Source organism: Pelobates fuscus, chromosome 4 (genome assembly GCF_036172605.1).
Source record: "Pelobates fuscus isolate aPelFus1 chromosome 4, aPelFus1.pri, whole genome shotgun sequence".
NCBI lineage: Eukaryota > Metazoa > Chordata > Amphibia > Anura > Pelobatidae > Pelobates > Pelobates fuscus.
This window is the reverse complement of record NC_086320.1, coordinates 122,378,611-122,391,501: the sequence shown is the minus strand read 5'-3', so window position 1 is coordinate 122,391,501 and position 12,891 is coordinate 122,378,611. Positions and strand designations below refer to the sequence as shown.

General features: G+C 39.0%; 1 protein-coding gene across 3 annotated transcripts in view; it reads right to left on the bottom strand.

Moving 5' to 3' along the window:
• MTCL1 (microtubule crosslinking factor 1) overlaps positions 1–12,891 on the bottom strand; it is a 175,960-nt gene that overhangs the window by 104,360 nt on the left and 58,709 nt on the right. For all 3 annotated transcript variants that reach the window (XM_063451559.1, XM_063451560.1, XM_063451561.1), the window contains exon 3: positions 6,134–6,292. In XM_063451559.1, coding sequence (XP_063307629.1) covers positions 6,134–6,292 — 159 coding nt within the window. The remainder of the gene's footprint in view (positions 1–6,133; positions 6,293–12,891) is intronic.

Here is a 12,891-nt window from a genome sequence, read left to right as displayed (position 1 = left end):
CCTTTTGAAATTGAAAATGTACTTTTGAGGTGTTTTACAATTGACTTTTGAGGTGTTTTACAATTGTATGCTTTTCTGTACCTGGGAGATGATTTAGTTTGTACAGTTCCTGACTCAATTATCTCCCAGGCACAGGGGAGGAGTTTGTGTGTAATTGTATGAAGACCCCCTACTGGGGGTCTGTGTATAACTTGGCTGTATCATGTCCCATTAAACTATATTCTAGTTGTACTCTCAAAACTATGTGTCGTGTAGTTACTGCTCCAGGAGGATTCAGCGGGTAAAGTCCTGGTAAGAACTAGAGCTCCCAGGACCGCGTGTCGTCCAGTCCCTGGGAGTGCATAGAGCTAGTCCCTTAGCCTGCTTCAGGACAGAGAGGCTCCAGGACCCTAGTCAAGCCACAGCAACTGGTGCAGAAGCGTTGAGGCGCTAAGGTTTTTCCCCTTGGCGGAGGTACCCAGTCGGGGTACAGGGAGCTCCGCTACAAGCACTTCAGCACAATAAAACCCATTCTATAAATACGCATTTACCGAAAGCAGCGTTAGCAGATTACAGCTACATCTTCTGGCAGGTTGCTACTGCTTATGAAAGGCAACAATATATATTTATATTTAGAATTTACAATTTATGGAGGATGATAGGCGTTATGACCACAACAATTATAATAAAAACCAAAGAATATATTACATATTAAGTTCCTCCAATTTATGGAGGATGATAGGAGTTACAGTCACAAGTCATACTAGATACTTTGTATCTGTGACATCCAGATAACCTATTCCGCTTGAGTTCCACAAATTAGCCATCACGTGTCCTACAAAAAGTGCAGACAGCATGCATACAGGCTCTCTGTAACTACACTAGTATTTGCCTTGTTGTACTGACAGCTGCTTCGACAATAGTGAAGAAAGGAGAGCAATCTGACCTTTCAGCATTATAAAGAAGTCTAGATAACTCAATCCTAATCCCCAGGATAAAGTAGAATATATTCTGCAAGCATCTGGGATAATCTGCACACATACAAACCGCATGGAGTTCTCCAGAAAAAAAATATCATCCCTGATGTTTGCACTGTGCAAACAAGGTGTTCATACTCACTGGGATTGTCTAATTAAATTCTGGAGAAATAGGAAAACTGGAGCACAGCTGATATTATTACAGCAAGAATCTAAAAATAAACTAGAGGCTGCTCGATTCTACTTGATAAATGCAATTCTAGAATATTCAAAAAGAAAGTGGCAAAATACACTTGCTCAAATATGGAAATATGCAGTTTATCAATAACATCTGTGGTATGAATAAACAGTGTTCTCTCTCACTCACTCTCTCTTTTGCTCGCACTCTCTGGCTAATCATTTCACCAGCTCATCAACAGCTCACACCTGAAAAAAAAAATTCTGATATAGTCCCCATATTGTTATTCTCCCCACCTTTTATCTCAATGTATATTTTCTGTTAGGCTTGGTTATACAAAGCACTTTATATTAAAGTGCTACAAATTTTAGACTAAGGTCCACAGCAGAACTCTCTATTCCTTTTGTGCCAGGGTGTTTAACCATACGTTCATATGCCTCTAAGAATACCTATTGAACAAGTATGGCTACGCCATATTACCAATTAATCTTAGTACAGGGCATGCTGGTTTTGGGCATCAAATCACTGAACTGAATTAAAAATAGTTTCAAAGTCCAAGATTGTTTAAGTGTAAATTAAAGTTAAGGTGTAACTAGGATCGGATTATAATATTTAGATGTATGGGCAGGACTCAGGAGGACAAACTGAAGAGTTTAGGATGAGGATAGGTTATGGTTAGATCTAAACGATTTATTTCATAAAACACTGCTTTTGGTTAGACCGTTAGAGTAACCCTTGCTGTGCTCTCCCTTCCCCCCACCCCCATTAAAAAAAATAAAATAAAGATAAAAAGCTTTGTTTCAGCACTGATGTCAAGCTCTTGCTACAGCTCAATCCTCATTCTCTGACTTCATTCCCTATTGGTGGAGGAATGTCTGGGTGGGATGTCTGGGAGAGTGGGCTGAGGGGTCAAAATGGAAATTACGGGGGACGGGGGATGCCATGCCGCCACCAAATGCCTGTCACCAGCATGCTGTACATGCTGACATCAGACATCCAAAATGCACAGAATTAACATTAGCCACCCGGAACTCTTGGTCCAAGCTGGCTAATGGGGCCTCACGATGCTGTCAGGTGGAGTTACAGGGGATAGATAAACTCTGTATTTGCAGCATTTCATAGCGAAGCACATAAAGTCTCCATCCACCATGACCACTTCAAATAACTGATATGGTCATGGTGGGCTAGGTAACCTTTTAAATATTTAGAATTTGCATTATGGGTATTTTGGGGTTATAGTTAGGTAGAATACGACTTTAAGACTCTCACTATAGCAAATTCTAAAATCTTAAAATAAGGACAAGTGATCTAGTAATAATGCACTAAATTTAAATGCTGTGTCTTTTATGAACAAAAAGCATTAAGTACCCCAGCAATGAGAGCTGATAAAAACGCACTGCAACTTTTTAACCACCCAAGATCTATAAAGTAACCCTCAGGCAACTAATTTGTTTTCATGACAATTCTGATATGTTAACAGCCCCATGTGGAACAAGAGCAAAATAAAATATTATAGCAATACAATAGATTTTTGAACTGGTGTGCCTGCACGTGTAACTAATTTATCGCCTGTAACAATGTAGTGTTTCTATGCTCTGCATGCATTGGCCATATAATCTTTACAGTTCCCTGAATGAATGAGATCCCAGTGTTCTGGGTACTAAGGTGGGGATCCTAAACAGTTTAAGAAGTGGTAACATAAAATCATAACATTAAATTTGCTTTAAAGGGACACTATAGGCACCAAATCAACTTTGGCTTAATGAAGCAGTTTTTGTGCCATGCCACTGAAGTTTCACTGTTCAATGCTCTGCCATTGAGGAGTTAAAGGACCACTCTAGTGCCAGGAAAACATACTCGTTTTCCTGGCACTAGAGTTCCCTGAGGGTGCCCCCACCCTCAGGGACCCACTCCCGCTGGGCTCTAGGGGAAGGAAGGGGTTAAACTTTCCTCTTTCTCCAGCGCCGGGCGGGGAGCTCTACTCCTCCTCCTCTTCTTCCTCGCGACGTCATCGGGCGCATGCGCGGCAGGAGCCGCGCTCGCATTCAGCCGGTCGCATAGGAAAGCATTCATAATGCTTTCCTATGGACGCTTGCGTGCGCTCACTGTGATTTTCACAGTGAGAAGCACGCAAGCGCCTCTAGCGGCTGTCAGTGAGACAGCCACTAGAGGCTCTGGAGGCTGGCTTAACCCTCAGAATAAACATAGCAGTTTCTCTGAAACTGCTATGTTTATAAAAAAAAGGGTAAAAGCTAGCTGGACCTGGCACCCAGACCACTTCATTAAGCTGAAGTGGTCTGGGTGCCTAGAGTGGTCCTTTAAATCACTTTTGCTTCTGTTTATTCAACCCTAGCCACACCTCCCCTGGCTGTGACTTACACATCCTGCATGAAGATAGAATGGTTTCACTTTCAATGAGATGTAACTTTAAAAGTTTGTATCTTCAGCTCTGTAAATTAAACTTTAATTACATATAGGAGGCTCCTGCATGGTCTAGAAATGTATTAACAGAGCAGGAGATTATAAATTCTAAATTAAACAGAATTTGAAATAAAGAAAGTATAAACATTAGATGACTCTAAGTGTTTAGGAAGACTGTCAATATCACATGCAGGGTGGGACTAGAGCTGTACAAACAAAGATTGCAGAGGCATGATCTGTACATTAAAACTGTTTAATTAAGCTAACATTGGTTTGGTGACTATAGTGTCCCTTTAAAGGGACACTATAAGCACCCACACCACTTCAGCTCATTGAGGTTGTCTGGGTGCATTGCCCTTAACCTTGAGCAGGTAATTATTGCAAGTTTTGATAAACTGCAATGATTACCTGCTAGAGTTAACTATTCCTGTAGTGGCTGTCTACCTTGACAAAGGGGGAAGCTATAGTGCCTGGAAAGCGAGTTTGTTTTTATGGCACTATAGTTTCCCTTTAAGCGGTTGTAGTTTAATTGTTAGCTTTCTTTTGTACAAAGCTAACAGCTGATCTACAGCTTCCAGATACCCAACTCAATATATCATTGACAGCAGTATTTCTGGAGCAAAAAAGGACTCTCTGCAGATGTGGAGAGATTGCCTGAAAGCGGGATTTATGCATAAAAAAAACTAAAATAAAAACAGCATACAGCATAGCTAACCGTAAATTAACTCACACAATTTTTTCTAAATTGCGTGGGTGCTAGGAGTGCCATTTAAAAGTACTTACATTAGTAATACCAATTATATCATTAAATTGTATTTACCCAGATTTAGCACAACACATCAGATCAAACTCTATTTTATGCATTATAAAGTTTTAGAGACATAAATGACGGGGCAGAGTTTAGACCTGTTATTAAAACAAAAAAGAAATTTAATATGATAATGTTTCAATTAATTAGGACTGTCTGTTATCTTTATTAAAAGTGAAGGGTTGTCAGCTGTCGAATGTGACTGCTTGATAGAAAGCAACCCCCTCTCCCATTCTAGTGCAGGCAGTTCAGCTTAATTCATTCATTCTTTTAGGGGAAGCATTTCAAACATTCACAACAAATCCCACTGCAGCTGCTGCCCTGTATTTAATCCCCCCTGTGCTTTGTGCTATTCAGCAGTTACCCTAATGGTATCTGAAGTCTGGCCTGGCAACTGTCGGGACGTTTTCTTTGGCAATCTCAGCAGCATGGGTCCCACTTGCAAAAAACATAATATAACATCTAACAGCTGCTGATCACAGACAGACAATGCTATATGTTTTTTTTGTTCAATTGTTTGAATGGAAAAGGGGGGGGTGGTTGTTAGGCACCTTTCCTTCTGCTTGCCTACAGGAATCAGACCTAGAATTCTTCAAGAATAACCTCTTTTAATAAAATGGGCCATCATTTTATATATCATCCATGGACGCATATCTTTAAAATCAAAAACAATGAAAACAAAAATAGAAGCTTCACTTCTATGGTAGTAAACATATAAAAGAAAAAAATGAAGATAAACATTTTAAGTGGTATGCATTCTAACATGATCCAAACATAAACATTTGTGGGATTGGATTAAAAATCTCATGCACTTTCTGCTCTCTACAGCAAACAAGAGCTATTCGGAAGTGACTGTATTTTATTTTCATTTGTTAATAGTTTAATTTTTTTTAAACAAATAAAAAACTCATTAAACAAGATTGGTTAACTCTAGCCTGGTGTGTCGCCTTAACTGATTTATTCTGCCTGTGATTGTCATGTAGCTCCAGACAGCAAGTGAACTCATAGTTGTCCAGAAAAATATGTCTTTGGTGGCAACTTGAATTATTAATACCAGTCTATCTGAATAGATGCCATGGCCATATGCCAACATAGACTGCCAGTGTGGAGGGATCACTTCCTTTTCAGGGTGTGCCTGCATGGACAGCTGCTTTATAGATACACCCATATCCCCCACAGAGTATGCCTGCAATCTGGCCACCATTCTCTAACATACGGTGATTTTGCAGTTATCCCAGATCTCATACTGTGTGGATAATATACAGCCAATTTATACAAATAAACATATATTATATATTTCTGGGCACTAATTTGTTTGTAGTGAGACCAAATACGATAAAACTTCCCACAGTGCAAATAGAAAATCTACTGTTCAGCATCACCTGCATATATCAAGCTGGACTTTGAGGGGTCATCTCTGAGCACAGAGACTCGAGAAATCATGTTTCCACAACTTTCCCAGAGTTCCCAGCATGACATGCAAATTAGCACAGACATACATCACATTTCAGAATTCATGGTGCATTTCTGCATACGCCCTTAGCACTGGACGCTATTTTGAAAACAACCTTATTTAAACTTAAGCATGGGCTATGATCCAGACAATGCATACAAACAGCAGTGAACAAAAAACGCATACCTGAATTCTTTAATTCTAGAGAAATAAAACCTATGTATAAAACGTTATCCCTGTATACCAAAATATATATTGGATACAACCTCAGCCATAATAATCTGTATAGACAGTGTCTGTACTGTTTAAAGCCTCACCTCCTTTGCTCTGTCCAGCTCGTTGTGAAGAGCCTGCTTAGATATCTCCATCTCAATGATTTGCTGTCGCAGGAGTTCATTTTCATCTTCTACTTTGATTCGCTTTTCTTCTACGTTTTCCAGCTCGTGGTGCAATCGGACAGAAACGTCTTTGGCTACCTGTTAGCATAAGCACACACACAAATCAGGAATAGTATTAAATGTTTACTAAATAACTTATTTAATATGGTCTGGTCTCTATTAGCACAGGACTGCCATGACTTTAAACAGGAAAGGTCACTGCTCGGGATTTTTTATATTCTTCCTATATATTCCTATATTTAACAAATGTGTATTTGTGAGGTGTGAAAAAGTTTTATATATATAGAAATACATATCTCTTTATCCTGTAAATAATAGGCATCTACAACCTGTCAATCATTTTTATAAATGATGTTCTTTGCACCTAGCAAAAACCACTCATGGACAGCTGTTTTGTTGTTAATCCAACTCATCAGCATGAGGTTGGTTACTGGTTTGCTTATTGAGGCTTGGTAGTGCTTGGCTTTGCATCTTTTCCTAAGTTGTGTTCCAAGCTGTTGTATACAGCAAACACAGACTTGAGGCAAAAATGTGATTCTTTGTTAAGCTAATTTGCATATGCCCACCCAGAATCCTTTGCGGCAGTAACATCACTGCAGATTTGTGATTTCTGTGGGAAAAACAAGTCTTATGGCTTGACTGGTGTGCAGAGTTTTGTTTAACATTGTTTTAACTATCCACAGACTTCAGGTGGAAGGGGTTTTCAATCACAATTTTTCCCCACCATAACCTATTTGGATTTTGCTTCCCAAGCACTACCAAGCCTTGCCTTATTAAGCAAATCAGTAACCAACCTCATGCTGATGAGTTGCATTAACAACAAAACAGCTGTCCATGAGTGGTTTACTGGCTTTACATATTTTCCTAAGTTGTGTTCCAAGCTGTCGTATACAGTAAACACAGACTTAAAGGAATCCATGTTTAATATGGAATGAGGCAAAAATGTGATTCTTTGTAAAGCTAGTTTGCATGTGCCTACCCAGAATCCTTTGCGATAGTAACATCACTGCAGATTTGTGATTTCTGTGGGAAAAGCAAGTCTTATGACTTGACTGGTGTGCAGATTAATGTTTAACATTTTATTAACTATCCACAGATTTCAGGTGGAAGGGGATTTCAATCACACTTCTTTCCCCACCATAACCTATATATATATATATATACAGTTGTGCTCAAAACTTTGCATATACTGACAGCAATTGTGAAATTTTGGTAGTCCTTTTTAAAATATGACTGATCATGCTAGAAATGTATTTTATTGAAGGATAGTGATCATATGAAGCCATTTATTATCACATAGTTGTTTGGCTTCTTTTTAAATGATAATGATAACTGAAATCATCTAAATGGCCCCGATCAAAAGTTTACATACTGTTGAATATTTGGCCTTGCTACAGACACACAAGGTGACACACACAGGTTAAAATGGCAATTAAAGGTTAATGTCCCACACCTGGGGCTTTTTAAATTGTAATTAGTGTCTGTTTATATATCATCAATGAGTTCATTAGCTCTCACGTAAATGCACTGAGCAGCCTAGATATTGGGCCATGGGGAGCAGAACAGAACTGTCAAAAGACCTGCGTAATATGTTAATTGAACTTTATAAAGATGGAAAAGGATATAAAAAGAAATCCAAAGTCTTGAAAATTCCAGTCAGTACTGTTTAATTACTCAATAAGAAGTGACAAATTCAGGGCTCTCTTGATACCAAGCCAAGGTCAAGTAGACCAAGAAAGATTTCAGCCACAAATGCCAGAAGAATTGTTCGGGATACAAAGAAAAACCCACAGGTTATCCAACCATAAGTACCCAACAGGTGATTTGAACCTGGGTACTCTGCTGGTGTGGGCCAGCTATTTACCTATTTCTAGTCCTTTTCATCCTGGCTTGTCTGCAGCACTGGGGGCTGGACTTCGCCTATGGCTGTGCTTCACCTGACTCAGACCAGTCATAAGCATGATATATGAACACAGCCTCGCCTTGGGAACTTTATGAAGTCTTTGATCCTGTTGTATGTTTTCACTTCCTGTGCTCCAGTCTCTTGAACCTGTACTCCAAATTGACCCCGGCTTCTGTCTTCGTTTATCCTGATCTCTGACTTCGGCTATACTTCGTTAATCCTGACCTCTGGCATCCTTTGACTTCGGCTATCCCTTGACTATCCTGCTGTTTGTGTCCTTGTCGGTACTGCATAGGAATCACCTTTCCTGCACAGACTCACAGTCCAGGTGGCTTCTTATGTGGTTACCTTGGACTGTGTCTATCTGCAAGGGTGAGCAAACATATCTGCACTACAGACTCCCATCTCAGGTAAGAACCCTGACACAGGTAAACTTGGGAGAAATACAGGCTGCTCTGGAAAAATATGGTGTGGTTGTTTCAAGGAGCACAATAAGACAATACTTGAACAAAAATGAGCTGCATGGTCAAGTTACCAGAAATAAGCCTTTACTGCGCCAATGCCACACAAAAAAAACCTTTTACAATATGTCCGACAACACCTTGACACACTTCTGCTGGCACACTGTAATTTGGAGTGACAAGACCAAAATAGAGCTTCATGGTCACAACAATGTTTAGAGAGGGGTGAACAAGGCCTATAGTGAAAAGAATACCATCGCCACTGTGAAGCATGGTGGTGGCTCACTAATATTTTGGGGTTGTGTGAGCTCTAAAGGTATGGGTAATCTTGTGAAAATTGATGGCAAGATGAATGCAGCATGTTATCAGAAATTACTGGCAGACAATTTGCATTCTTCTGCGCATGGGACGCTCTTGGACAGCATGCCAGGCAGTATGAGTAATTAACATGCTCCAAATATGAAATCAATTATCAGAACTATCAGTCGGGTTCCCAAATGATTTAGTTTTTAGGCAGTAGTTTCACATCAGAATTCCACATAGTGCACAAACACAAGACCAAGTTGACCCTAAAGTGGTCACAGCAGAAAAAGTTGAAGGCTCTGAAGTGGCTATCAAAGTCTCCTGACCTTAATATCATTGAGTCACTCTGGGGGAGATTTCAAACATGCGGTTCATGCAAGATGACCAAAGACTTTGCATGACCTGGAGGCATTTAGCCAAGACGAATGGGCAGCTATACAACCTGCAAGATGTAGGGGCCTCATAGACAACTATTACAAAACACTGCACGCAGTCATTTATGCTAAAGGGGGGCAATACACAATATTAAGAACTAAGGGTATGCAGATTTTTGAATGGGTCATTTCAATTTTTTTTCTTTGTTGCCATGTTTTGTTTTATGATTGTGTCATTCTATTGTAACCTACAGTTAAATATAAATTTTATAAAAAATAAAAAATGTTTTGCCTGCTTTTTTAAAAATGGCACATACCGTATATACTCTAGTATAAGTCGATTTTTTTCGGCACATTTTTTGTGCTGAAAACCCCAACTCGACTTATACTCGAGTCAATGTCTGTATTATGGCAACTTACATTGCCATAATACAGACAAGGGGCTGTTGGGGGCTGGCTGGAAGCGTTTACTTACCTCTCTTGCAGCTCCTGTCAGCTCCCTTCTCCTCTGCGCCGGTCCGGTCAGCTCCCTTCTCCTCCACTGCAAGTCTTGCGAGAGCCGCGGGGTTAGAGCATTGCCACGGGTTACCGTTGCAACGCTCCGCGCGGCCGCGAGACTTACACTGGGACTTGCAGAGGGAGCTGACCGGACCGGCACAAAGGAGGAGGGAGCTGACAGGAGCTGCAGGAGAGGTAAGTAACAGCTCTCTGCCAGCCCCCCTCCTACACAGTGCACACCACTGGACCACCAGGGAATGAGAGCCCCCCTCCCTGGCCAGCTAACAAGCAGGGAGGGGGGACGAAAGATAATAATAAAAAATATTTAAATAATAAAATATTAATAATAATTAAAAAAATAAATAAAAAAATATTACTAATAAAACAAAAAATAATATTAAAATAATAATAATTAAAAAATAATAATAAAAATGCCCACCCCCCACCAAGCTCTGCTTCACACTCTGCATCACACACTGCACTCACACTGCACTCACACACACACTGTACTCATGCACACACACTGCACTCATACACACACTGCATTTATACACACACTGCATTCATACATATACACACACACACACTGCATTCATACACACACTGCACTCATACACACACACACTGCATTCATTATATACACACACTGTAAATAAATATTCAATTAATATAATTTTTTTAGGATCTAATTTTATTTAGAAATTTACCAGTAGCTGCTGCATTTCCCACCCTAGTCTTATACTCGAGTCAATAAGTTTTCCCAGTTTTTTGGGGTAAAATTAGGGGCCTCGGCTTATATTCAGGTCGGCTTATACTCGAGTATATACGGTATATTGCCAATTCTCCCATGCAAACTTTTAAGCACAACTGTATACATTTCTTTTTCCCTTTTTTAAAATCTATATGTGTGAGGTACATATTAAAAGAGTTTGCAAAAGCTGCAGGTTTTTTTTTTTTCAATCTCGCCGGCTTACGTATTGCGTGACCTGTATCTGCTCCCTTTCTCGTACTAAAAACCTTGTATTCCTACAAGTAAACATCACTGAAAATATCAAATTAAATGGTTAGTCACTAATCTCTAAACTATCAGGAAATTATAATCTACAAAATAATAAAGACTTTTTATAGACCTTTTCCTCTGGCACATGTTCAACAGATTTCCTGCAATTTGTTATAAATTACCAGTCAGTGAATGTTCAAACTCCTAGATAATCCAGGGATGTACAGTCTCATTTGATGTAGCTAAAGTTAGAAAATCCTTTTGTAAAAACACACATATTTAGGTATTACTAAATCTTGAGAAAACCTTTAATGCTTTCTAAAACCCTGGCAGCATATGATAAAAAATATTCAAACTATAAATAAATGGGGAAAAAAAAACCAAGGCTTTAGTCCGTAGAAGTTCTTAATTAATTTAGGCATAAATGGTGGAAATCAAAGGGGAATCAAAAACGGCTCCTTTTATCTTCATCATGTTGCTGTTTTCCCATTACAAACCCTCCAATTAGGTGAAAAAAATGGTCTGATTGCACAAGAATGGCGGAAAACAAGTTTGTGTTATTTTGTTAACTAGCAATGTACAGAGGTTATTATTAATAATTAGTATGCAACAAGAACACACATTCTGCAGTGCTCTATAAAGAGATAACGAGCAAAATGATGGAAAAAGAATAATACATCAAAGGTTGAATTGGATTTCTGCTATCGGCAGCTTCCAGTCTAAAGGACTAGGGAATGGGTGAGATTTAAAGCTGACTGTATCTGGGACTACTTATTTTCCTTCTTACCAGCAGACCCCAATTAAGTAAGTTAACTCTAGATGTAAAGTTAAGGAGCCCGTGGTTCTCCTGCTGCTGTTGGACCCCCCTGTTCACTAATGTTGGTGTGCACCATGAGGCTACACATTGATGTCCATTCACCAAAGTCTGCACTGTAGTAAGTTTGTGGCCAGATATTTCTTCTGTACTCTTAATTCTTTTTTCTTTCAGAGTTTGAAATTGCTGTTTAGCATTATGAGGAATACTGATGTGAAACTACTGCCTAAAAACTAATAATTTGGGAACCCGACTCTGATAATTAATTGATTTCATATTTGGAGCATGTCAATTACTCATACTGCCTGGCAGTGGTTTAAAGCTCTGATGGGCCGAATGCAGAAGACTTAAAAACCTTGGCAATCTGTTGTATGTTTAATACGAGGTTATAAATTGTAGTCCTAAGTACCCAACACCTGTGGCATATGTTACCCATCTATCCATCCAACTATAACTCATGTGGTTATGGAAATCTTGGGGCTTTTTATCATATGTGGTGGGCAATTACAACTCTATGGTGAGATGTGTTTAAACTCATTTTGGTAGCCTGCATATTGATAAAATACCAGACAACTAGACACGATGGGCGTAATTTTAATTGAAAACTGTGTTCTTAAACTTGCAAAGGACCATTTGCGACTAGTCCATTGCATCTGTACAGCATCCCGTAAGCTAACTGCTAATTTTTGGAGATCTTGGTCCCTTCAATATCCTTCATCATATACAAAAATCATTGTTTTTGGCAATTTATTACCAAATTAGATGAGCTAGAAAGAACTTCCCATCATGGCCCATCAACAACACTGTTATTTTGATCTATATTTTGTAATTCTATTGCTGGCTCACCTCAGAGTTTGTTATATAAAACCGTCAGAAGGCTGAATCTCTTAAGCAGTCAACAAATCACATCCTTTAAGGACTTGTCTTGTTTTGTTAAACTCATTCAGCCAGTTAATTCGAAATATCTAAGTTTATAACATCCTGCATCTTATCTACCAAACATTGCAGTCTATTATACTATATACCCTGGTTCAAGCAATAGCATCAGTGCCCACTGGGACCATATACTGTATTGTGCCCTTATTGAACTTTAAACTGAGTAGATTCACATATTTTCTTATGGTACTGAAGATTACCATACCTATAATGACATAAAGCCTACACGCTTTCTGAAATGAAAAAACATGTAATCTATAAGAAAGTAAACCATGTAGTATTACTAATACCACCAATGTCCGTAGAGTATATAAAATGATTGTATGAATTGTATATTTCTTTACTGTTTTATAATACATCATAGCTTTGCTGCTATAGTTCTGGAGAA